The following is an 11,881-nucleotide window of genomic DNA, read 5'->3' on the forward strand; positions in this document are numbered from 1 at the left end:
AATATATAAATACATTATATTACATGTCAAATTAGCTGTTTACCTTCCACACCAAAAATTACCCAAATTAAATTTTTTAATAAAAAAAATTATAATTAAATAAAATAAATATTTACCTAAGGGTCTGAACTTTTTAAATATGCATGTCAAGAGAGTATGAAAAAATGCACCTTTAATTCCAAATAAAATATCAGCACCATAAATTGTGATAGGGACATAATTTAAACGGTGTAATAACTGGGACAAATGAGCAAATAAAATACATGGGTTTTAATTACGGTAGGATGTATTAATTTCAAACTATAATGGCCAAAAAACGGAGAAATAATGATTTTTTTCATTTCTTACTTAATCTTCCTGTTAAAATGGATTTAGAATAAAATAATTCTTAGCTAAATGAAAAGCCAAAGAAAGCCTAAATGGTGGCAGAAAAAAACAAGATACAGATCATTTCAGTGTGATAAGTAGTGATAAAGTTATTGGCGAATTAATGGGAGGTGAAAGTTTCTCGGATGCAAAAAGGAAATGACGCTGTAGGCTGAAGTGGTTAAATACCAAACCTCTTACTTTGCTTTACCGCATGCTCTGATCTTAGTGCTCTAAGGGGGTCCAGAGCCTTCCCTCCTCCTAGATGAGTATGTAACGTTTTTGTTTTTGTCCTTTCAATCCTCTGCAGTCTGTGAACTCACACTTTGTTGTTTCCGCTCAGTGATGAAGAGGTAGAAGACCCAATTCCAAAAGATGGAAATGACAGCGATTATGATCCCAAGAAAGAAGCCAAGAAGGAGGTGAGTTGCTTTGACAGGTTAGTAAACCATTCCTGAAGTGATATGTGTGATAGGTACATATAGTACTTGTCCTACTGTGACTTTGTCAGCAGTGCAGGTTCTTTTTTCCCTGCATTGAAAAATATGAAAAACGAATTCTCTCATCTATGCAAATGAGACAAGTCGAATAGAGCCTGTTGTCCTGAAAAGTAAACAGAAGGCAAAATATTTTTATCTGGCTGAGAGCTGTAAAGGTCAGAGGTCATTACTTCTGTTTGATTTGCAACCAAATGAAGCAGATTTTAATTCAGACCGTCATGGCTGCTGTTTAGAATTCGGACTATAAAATGGTAAAGATTTATCTTGGGAAATCTTTACTGACTTGGATGAAGCTCATTTCTTCTAGAGGGATATGGAGGCTGCCAAATGTATTCACTTTTATGCTGAGAATACACCATACAATTTTATGTTAGATTTTCTGTAAAGCCCCATCTACACGATACGATTCTTTATGCGATTCAATTATGATTCTATTTAGGATCCGATTAAATCCGACATGTCCGATCGGGATTAGATTCAATTCGATTTGCCATTGCAAAACAATGGCAAATCGAATCGAAATTAATCCCGATCGGACATGTCAGATTTAATCGGATCCTAAATAGAATCGTAATTGAATCGCATAAAGAATCGTATCGTGTAGATGGGGCTTTAAGCCCCATCAACACTATACGATTCTTTGTACGATTCGATTACGATTCTATTTAGGATCTGATTAAATCTGACATGTTCGATCTGGATTCGATGCAATTCAATTTGCCATTGTTTTGCAATGGCGAATCGAATCCCGATCAGACATGTCGGATTTAATCGAATCAAATAGTATCATAATTGAATCGTACAAAGAATTGTATCGTGTAGATTGGGCTTTAGATTTACCTGCCAGATAGATAATTTCCAACATGTTGGAAATTATCTATCTAACCATCTATCTGCCTAGCAATTAGGCATTGTTCTACTCAGCAGGAGATAACCAGAAGACAATGCACCAGAGATAATGACCAGTCTCTACAGCAAATAATCTAATTACAGTAAATCTAATGGTGCGTACACACGCACTACAGAAGCCAACGACCCCGCTGGGCGGACTTTCAGCAGACTGTAGTGCGTGTGTCTGCGCTGTCGGAAGACTGATAAGGCTGTTTCTGAACGATCCGCTCAGTGGATCGTTCAGAAACCGCCTTATCAGTCCGCCGACAGCGCATACTGTCGGCTAAAGACCGCCCAGCGGGAGGGTCTGGCTGACCCGTCGTTGCATTTGGTAGTGCGTGTGTGCGCACCTTTACTCAGCTATAAACCATAAACAACCTTGCAGATCAGATGTTTCTGACTGGATTAGCCTCATGCTTGTTTAAAAACCACTTAAGGACCAGGGGATTTGCGGGGAGGGGGGGGGCTTCAAAGCCCCCCTCCGCATCGTTTTCGGCGCTCTCTCCCTCTCCCTCCCCCTGTGAGCAGCGCAGGGCGGATATCCGTCCTGTGCATTGTAGGATAGGCTTCAGCCTATCAAATGACGGCGATCCCCGGCCAATCAGAGGCCGGGGATCGCCGATCTGCTCTACGGCGCTGCTGCGCAGCAGCGCCGTATGATGTAAACAGCGGGGATTTCTTCCCAGCGTGTTTACATTTTGCCGGCGAGCCGCGATCGGCGGCTCTCCGGCTGTTCACGGAGACACCCTCCGTGAACTGACATGGAAATGCCGCTCGATCGGCTGTTTCCATGGTAACCCACTTAAGACCTGCTGACGCCTATGGGCGTTAGCTGGTCCTTAAGTGGTTTAAGGTGTGTGATTCAGACACTACTGCAGCCAGATAGATCAGCAGCTGATAAATATGGCAGCCTCTATATGCCTCTCACTTCAGGTGTGCTTTAAATTTGCTATTTAACCACTTCACCACTGAGGGGTTTTACCCCCTGGAGCACCAGAGCAATTTTCACCTTTCAGCGCTCCTTCCATTAATTCGTCTATAACTTTATCATTACTTATCACAATGAAATGAACTATATCTTGTTTTTTCCGCCACCAATTAGGCTTTCTTTAGGTGGGACATTATGCCAAGAATTATTTTATTCTAAATGTGTTTTAATGGGAAAATAGGAAAAATGTGGGGAAAAATTTATTTTTCAGTTTTCGGCCATTATAGTTTAGTTCTTAGGTTCGCAGACGTGCTTGGGACTTACGGGCCGAGCCCTCATAGCCTGCCTCCACTTTCTGTTGTATCTTGTTAAATGCTTTATCATGTATGTCTCTTGTTTAGTGCACTATTTTTCATGTACTTGTAGATGTTAAGCTCTGTATGTGCCAAACCCAATTCCAGGCGTGATCCTGTCATGCTTGGCGAAATAAATGATTCTGAAATAATGCATGCTACTGTAATTAAAACCCATGAAATTTATTTGCCCTTTTTGTCCTGATTATAAAACCGTTTAAATTATGTCCCTATCACGTTTGGCGCCAATATTTTATTTGGAAATAAAGGTGCATTTTTTTCAGTTTTGCGTCCATACCTAATTACAAGCCCATAGTTTATAAAGTAACAGTGTTGTACCCTCCTGACATAAATATTTAAAAAGTTCAGTCCATAAGGTAACTATTTATGTATTTTTTTTGTGTGGGAGGTAATGAGTTAATTTTTTGTGTATAAGTAATTCATTTGTATGTGAAAAATGTTTAGGGTGTAGTTTTACTATTTGGCCACAAGATGGCAACAGTAACTTTTTGTTTAATGCGACCTCCATGCGTCCTTCTGGACGCTTGGAGGAAGTACTAGGAGGCTGGGTAAGGTTTTTTTTTTATTTCACAATGATCGCGCTGCTTAGCGGAAAAGCAGCGGATCATTGCGGGGCTTAGATCAACGAACGGGAATGGATTTTCCCGTTCATTGATCTCCGGGCGGGCGGCTTGTTTACCAACGGGAGTGCGCGCTAGAGCGAGCGGGAGCGCGGAAAGCAGGGCCGGCCCGCTCATGAGGCGGGGTGAAACATTTGCCTCAGGTGGCAAACTTCTAGGGGCGGCACCCGGGGGGGGGGGGGGGAGGGGGGCGGCCGCCGAGCCGGAGGGGTAGCGGGCAGGTTGGGGGTATTGGGCCTAGCGGTGGGGAGGGGGGTCAGACCCCCCCTCCATCGCCTGGGTCCCCCGATCTGCGCTCCCCTCCAGCTGTAATTAGGAAGCAGCCGCTTGCAGATCGTAAGAGGCAACGGGCGGGGAGGACTCACCTTTTTCACGTTCCAGCGAGCGCTCCACTGACGTCACGTCCTGCATCGCCGCCCACTGTATTGTAAGTGGACGGCGATGCAGGAAGTGACGTCAGTGGAGCGCACGATGGAACGCGAATAAGGTGAGTCCTCCCCGCCCGTGTCTCTTACGATCTGCAAGCGGCTGCTTTCTAATTACAGCTGGAGGGGAGTGCAGATCGGGGGACCCAGGCGAGGGAGGGGGGGGGTCTGACCCCCCCCCCCTCCCCACCGCTAGGCCCAATGCCCTCGACCTGCCCGCTACCCCTCCGGCTCGGCGGCCAGCCCCCCGCACCCACGGGCGGGGGGGGGGGGGTTGCGGCAGCAATTTTCTCCTAAATTTGCCTCAGGCGGCAAAAAGTCTAGGGCCAGCCCTGGCGGAAAGTACGGATCCCGGGGGGTTAAAGGATGGAAAAAGGGACGGAGAAATTCGTACGGGCGGGGGTAAACTGATTAAAACCAAAATTCCATTTATCTACCTATATACAGTATATTCAATGTGTGATGATGTTCATCAATGGTATATAGATAATATATAGTTTTCTCCCTGGAGATCATTTTTCATTTTCTATTTAAAATAATGTTCAGCTCTTTTCAACTGAAAAAGTACCAAAAAGTACTATCAACATTATTTTAAGTATTTTCTTGCTTGCTAATGGTTAAACTACTTACTGCATATTGTGCAGTATATTCACGGCCCAGCAAAACTTCAATTGAAGTACCAGGGCCGTTAAAATAAGTCTATAGCGGCGGGCAGCTACTGCATGCTCCTGTTGTCACCAGTTAGCGGAAAGATGAATGGGAACGCATTTCCCTGATTCAATGAACGTCGGCGTCTATTAGATGCCTGCGTCATTGTATTTGTATTGTATTTTCATTGTATTTATTGGTGTTACACTGCCACGGATTATTTCCGATTCACGTCTTTACGTAGGCGAATCAAAAATGACTGAGGACATCTTTTGGCCAAATAGTAAAACTACATTAAAATACATTTTTATTTAATAAAAATACCTACACTTACATCTAAAATTAACTATTTCCCTCCCACACTCCCCCATAGTACCCAAACATTTTTATATATAAAAATATTTGCATACATTTTTTTTTACATAAATAGTTGCCTTAGGGACTGAACTTTTTAATAGATATGTCAAGAGGGTATATTACTATCATTTTTTAATTTGCAGGCTTGTAAATAGTGATGAACAAAACTATAAAAAAGCGCCTTTATTTCCAAATAAAATATTGGTGCCATACAATATACTAGGGAAATATTTTAAACGTTGCAGTAACCGGGACAAATGGGCACATAAAATGTGAGTTTTATCCACAGTAAAACGTTTTATTTTAACACTATAATGGCTGAAAACTAAGAAATAATTATTTGTTTCCATTTTTTTCTTATTCTTCCAATTAAAATGTGTTTAGAATAAAATAATTCTTAGCATAATGTACCTCCCAAAAAAAGCCTAATTGGTGGTGATAAAAAAAAGGATATAGATCATTTTGTTGTGATAAGTAGTAATAAAGTTATTGGCGAAAGAATGGGAGGAGCGCTGACAGGTGAAAATTGCTCTGGTACAGAAGGGGAAACCCCCTCAGTGGTTGAGTGGTTAAAATGCATTTTATGACCAGGTGTGAAAATATCACCTAGGAGAAAAGGTTAATTGCATACGGGCCACAGTGTAGTGACCTATAACAGAATGCCCGTCATTTTCCTGGTTTCAGCATCAGAAACCCTTACTATATCTATATATCACTGTATGTTAGTATGTAGCCCCACCCTCTCAATGATGTCACAGTCTAGGCCAGGGATGTCGAACCAGTCCTTTGAGGGCCGAGGTCCTCACACATTTTTGACACAGCTTAAATTAATTGATGGACAACACAAACCAAAATAGAGCTATAAATCTATGCATACTGAATGCATAGAGCATGTAAGCAATTGCGTCTCCAATGGGCTATAAAAACCACTATTGAATATGAGAAAAGAAGCCCAGTATCAAGACCATAATAATATAGGATCATGACTCATATCTCAAAACAATGCAACTTTATTGGGGGACTTATCCAAATGACACAACAAATAATTAAAACAATGTTAAAACCCCTGTCCTAATCCTAAGGTAATAGGAAATCTCTATAGCAGCATAAAGTGACACAGTGTCTAATATGAACAATAAATATTGCGCCCGAATTAATATGTGCACTCATGCATCATGAATGCCTACCACATGCATCCATGTATATCAATATATGTGAATATAAATCCTATAAGGAATTAACACTCAAAACACAAAACGTAATAAATATTGAGAGGTAGATAACATACACCAGTAAGATTGAATCTAGTGTGCAAAAAAGTGCTATAAAGTGCAACAACTGCTAGTGATAACACATATGGAGTTTGGTACAAAATGATTAGCAGCGCATACAAACAAAAGTGCTAGTGCTTACCAATGGTGGTGAGAGGCTGCATGTAGAGAGACTGGGGGGGGGGGGGGGGGGGGGCATAGAAGCAGCCGCATGCTGCGAACGCGCAAGGCGCTCCCCCCCCCCCCCCCCCCCCCGGTCTTTCTACATGCAGCCTCTCACCACCATTGGTAAGCACTAGCACTTTTGTTTGTATGTGCTGCATATCATTTTGTACCAAACTCCATATGTGTTATCACTAGCAGTTGTTGCACTTTATAGCACTTTTTTGCAGACTAGATTCAATCTTACTGGTGTATGTTATCTACCTCTCAATATTTATTACGTTTGTGTTTTGAGTGGTGTTAATTCCTTATAGGATTTATATTCACATATATTGATATACATGGATGCATGTGGTAGGCATTCATGATGCATGAGTGCACATATTAATTCGGGCGCAATATTTATTGTTCATATTAGACACTGTGTCACTTTATGCTGCTATAGAGATTTCCTATTACCTTAGGATTAGGACAGGGGTTTTAACATTGTTTTAATTATTTGTTGTGTCATTTGGATAAGTCCCCCAATAAAGTTGCATTGTTTTGAGATATGAGTCATGATCCTATATTATTATGGTCTTGATACTGGGCTTCTTTTCTCATATTCATTAGTAAATTAATTGATGGATCTGAATCAGGAAAGGTGCGGTCCATCAGATAGAACACATTCCTCTCTTTCTCAGTCCATCCTCAACACTAGCATGGATCTGGCCCTCCAGGCCTGGAGTTCCACACCTGTGGTCTAGGCTGTTTAGCTATGCGGAATTCTCCTCCCAGAGCATTCTGGGAGACGAGGTTTATTTTCTGATGGCAACCAAGATTTTTCGGAAAAAGGCAAAACCCACTCCGGTACTGTCCAAAACACAATTTTATTGCACAATTTATTGAACACATGTACGATCATGATAAAGAGTGAAGACATGCAAAATTTACAAGCATTTCTGCACAGAAACAGAAATAAGTTTGTGCTGGATGTGTGACTCTCAGTAAATGAACGTTCCGCAGATATCTCCTGGCAGAGCTAAAGATGTCACCACCAGTAATACATTTCAGAATGTAAATCGGGGAGAGGAAAGGTTTTACAATGGGCAAACACTGGCTAAATAATCTATAAATGAATACTGTAAACACTAAGCGATGTAAAGTTCATTCATCTCCCAGCAAAAAGAAATGCTAAAGGATTATCAGTTACATGTAGGTACGAGGGTCATCCAGAAAGTAACAGCCATTTGTGTTTATCTGCTGCACAAGCTGCAAGGTATTCTTTAATTTATGCATCTGTCAGGTTAATCTCTCTTCTCTCTGCGCTCCGTGTCACGTGACTGCAGAATGATGGTAACTGATTGTTCAGCAGCATTAAAAGAAATCTTGGGTTTAAAAACAAATGCAGTTTAACTTATCTGGAGCTTGCAGCCCCCGCAGTTATCCTGTGCCCACGCCGTCCTTCCGTAACCCCTCCAGACAGCAGCGGTGACCCTCTCAAAGCTGGCCGCAGATGCGCCTCATCATCATGTCACCGTTCATGGCAGCATTCTGTGCATGCACGATACGAGAAAATCGCGAATGCCCATCCGACCAACGGAAGCGTGATCAGGGTGCGCCCAGCTCAAGGCTGCGCATGTACAGTATCCGGCGACTGGCCATGACTGGCCAGCTTTAAAGGGAAAAAGAGACGAAGCACCCTTGTGTATTTTACCATATATATCAGTAAGAACATTAGAGAAAACACCTACCATGCTCTCTGTTTCATCCTCACTTTTAAAAGTGTCTGTTATCAGCTGTGATAAGAATCCCGGACTGAGCATTCAGTCTGGCTTTGCAGGGAATAATTATAGCTGAGTCATTATAGCAGAGCCACAAGGGGGCAGGCTTGAGCTTGAAAAGACACCAGAGAAGACAGACTCAGCTATAATCTTTCCGTAGCAAAGCTAGACTGAGAGCTCAGTCGGGGATTCTTATCAGGTGATAACAGTCAGATTAAACAGAGAACAATGAAACAAAGAGCAGATTAGGTGTTTACTGTTATGTTCCCACTGATTTATAAGGTAAAATAAAGAGGGTGCTTCATCTCTGGTTCTCTTTAAGGGGTTCACCACAGCTGGCTGGAGGGACCCAGAAGGACGGTGCGGGCACAGGATGACTGCAGGGGGCTGCAAGAAGCCCCAGGTAAGTTAAACCGCTATTTTGGGGGAAACCGTAACCAAGAACTTCATCCCAATCAGTAGCTGATACCCCCTTTCCCATAAGAAATCTTTTCGTTTTCTCAAACGGATCATCGGGGGCTCTGTATGGCTGATATTGTGTTGAAACCCCTCCCACAGTGTGATGTCACGACCATGGTGCTGACATCACACTGTGGGAGCCTTGTTGCATTGTGGGAAATAACCGCTGTTTCCAAGTGCCAAAAAAGCAAGCAGCATCTCCTTCCACCGATATCACCTGCCAGCAGTAAAAATGTCACCATGTGATAAATGTCAGAATGTAAATCAGGGATTTATAAGATTTTACAACGGGCAAACATTGACTAAATCATTTATACATAATTATTGTAAAAATGAAGCACTTTTTTTATTGCATTATTTTCACTGGAGTTCTTTTTTAAGTAACCCTTTAAAATGAAAGCTGTCGCTTTCCGGATGACTCTCGTACTTATTGGCAAGATTTCTCTATCGTTTTGTTCTCTGATATTTTTCACTGAAAAGGTAAGTATAGTGGAATCTCCCGGGTGTAATCACCTTAGTACAGTAATAATAAACCTGTTACTTCTTTTCACTGCATATGCAGCTGTATGCCTTGCCCCCCCACCATCACAAATAGCATATATATAATTTTGTGTACCTTTTCATCTTTTGCAGCCAGCCACGGAAACCTGTATTCAGCCTGTTAAGGTTGCCCTGGGCAGAAGAGAATACCAAAGTTTACAGCATCGCCATCACTCCCAGCGTGCAAAATTGCGGCCTCCGAAGGGCATGTATATTAGCAAGGATGACGTCGTAGCTGTGTCGTGTAGCCCCAACGCTGCCAATTCCATACTCCGCCAACTGGACATGGAGCTGATCTCATTAAAGCGTCAGGTAGCACTTTTAATGGCGTTAATATTGTTATTTTAAAGAGGAACTGTCACTAAAATCTTAAAATTTAAAACGCATACTAATAAGAAGTACATTTCTTTCAGGGTAAAATGATCCCTAAATGACTTTAGTAGAAATCTGGCATTACCGACAGGTTTTGGGTTAGTCCATCTCTTCATGCGGGATTCTCAGCATGGCCTTTATTCTTTATAAAGACATTCCCTGAAAAAGATTCATACAATGTTGCTGGACAGCCTCCCTGCTCACTATACACTTTTTCTCCAGCGGTCATACGAGACAATGGAGATATGGGCTCCGCCCATCCAATCAGTGGAAACACCTGAAACAAGTAAAGAAGAGTATTAATAGCCCCCACCCTCCTCTGGCGCTTCAGTGTCATTGTGCTTCCGTCCCGGAAACACCTTGGAGAGAAGCTCACAGTTTGTTTGTTTTTCTTTTCTTTTGTACCTTTTTTTTTTTTTTTTTTTTTTAACCTTTCTTGGCCACTAATTTTGTGGAAAAAGGTTGGTGCTGGCTTCGCTGAGGTAGGACGAAATCAGCAGCGAAGTCAGCCCTAATGGAGTCCCTCTGTTCCCTTCTTTGCAGGATCAAAGACCCAGCCCGCTCTCCTAGGCTCGCTGCGAGACCACGCTATTACAAACCGCCGAATCGGCGTCTGTAAGTCCGGTCTGTGCATGCGCGAGTGCCCGGAAGTGACGCGATCGGAGAGCGGAAGTGAGCGGGACCAGGAAGCGCAGTAAGCGGCTCCTGGCGTCCTAGCCGCACGCCGCCACCATGGAGGGTCGGGGAGAAAAAACAGCAGACGGCTCCAGCAAATGTAGCCCTGCAGGCAACTCCGGCCCCGGCAGCTCCTTCAACTTCAGCGGTAGCACCAGCGGCAACAACCAAGCAAGTCACAGGATACTTCAGTATTGAAAACTGATGCTAAATCGGTGTACAGATAGGATTACCTCAAAGAGGTGTTGTCAGTGTAATTCTAAAATGCCATCTGACTATAACAAATCCCTTTGTCAAGCATGCATTAAAGCTACTGTAGCTGCAGAATCTGACAGTATGATTAAAACAGTTATGATTTCTGTCAGGAAAGAAATTAAGGGTTCTTTGGGCAGTTTGAAACAAACTCTTGCCCCTGAACCTGTTCCGGTGCCTGCTCCTTTACCACTTTTACCTGAGCCCGTTGTAGGCCCTTCAATTGAAATACAGGATAGGCCACCTATTGAGGTTGGGCATATTTCTGGTGGTTCAATTCTGGGGGGAACTGAAATGGATGATGATGATGAGGAGGAGGAGGCTTCGGAGCTCCTTTCAGACTGCCATTCACTGAATGCTTTTAAAAATAAAGAAAACCATAAGAACCTCCTATGAGAAGATGGGCTAGTCCAAAATCTGTCAGTAACATCAGATTTCTACTAACTGTAAGTGACAGCAACATAGGAGACAAGTAATTTATTGCTCACTTTACTCTGGAAGAAACATACTTCTTATGTGTATATGTTAAAGTGTATTTTAAATTCAAGATTTTCGCGACAGAGGTCCTTTAAAGCAGAACTGAAGATTCGTTAAAAACAGTTTCACTTACCTGGTGCTTCTGCCAACCCCTTTCAGCCTTCCTGTCCCGCGCCGCTCCTCCATGATCCTCCGTTCTCCTGCCACGGTGCAGTTTCGTTACCGCTGACTTGTAATTCCACTGAGCCATGCTTATCCTTCGTATCCGAGCCATGCGTCCTACAAGAGGGGAACGCAAAGAAGGATATGCCTAGCCAGGGCTTACAAGTCGCGGTAACGAAGCTGAACCGCGGGGGGAGAACAGGATCCTTGAGGACCGGCACAGGATGGTTGCAAGGGGCTGGCAGAAGCACCAGGTTAGTGAAACTGTTTCTTTTTAAAGCAGAATATAACCCAGAATTTCTTCTTTGCTCTAAAAGATTATTTACAGCATATAATATACTAACACAATGTTTTTTTGTTTTTTTTTGTTTATTAGTAAAACCGCATTCAAAGGGTTAAATCACAGGGCTGACTCTTTCTTCTGCAGGGAGAACCGCATCCCAACTGCTGTTAAAGGGAACCTTAACTGAATGGGGGGGGGGGGGGGGGTAAAGAGTTTCAATTATCTGGGGCTATTACCAGCCCCCCCCCAGCAGTCTTGTGCCATCGGAGCCTCTCTGGAATCCTCCGGTCCCTCGCTGTCACTTAGTTTCGTTTTTGACGACTCACCAGTCGGCCGGCCGCTATGCGTATTATTGG

General features: G+C 42.9%; 1 protein-coding gene across 2 annotated transcripts in view; it reads left to right on the top strand.

Annotated features, from left to right (window-relative positions):
* RCOR3 (REST corepressor 3) overlaps nucleotides 1–11,881 on the top strand; it is a 91,192-nt gene that overhangs the window by 38,796 nt on the left and 40,515 nt on the right. For both annotated transcript variants that reach the window (XM_068279689.1, XM_068279690.1), the window contains exons 7-8: nucleotides 710–788; nucleotides 9,398–9,616. In XM_068279689.1, the coding sequence (XP_068135790.1) occupies nucleotides 710–788; nucleotides 9,398–9,616 (298 nt within the window). The remainder of the gene's footprint in view (nucleotides 1–709; nucleotides 789–9,397; nucleotides 9,617–11,881) is intronic.

This window comes from Hyperolius riggenbachi, chromosome 4 (genome assembly GCF_040937935.1).
Source record: "Hyperolius riggenbachi isolate aHypRig1 chromosome 4, aHypRig1.pri, whole genome shotgun sequence".
In the NCBI taxonomy this organism is placed as follows: domain Eukaryota; kingdom Metazoa; phylum Chordata; class Amphibia; order Anura; family Hyperoliidae; genus Hyperolius; species Hyperolius riggenbachi.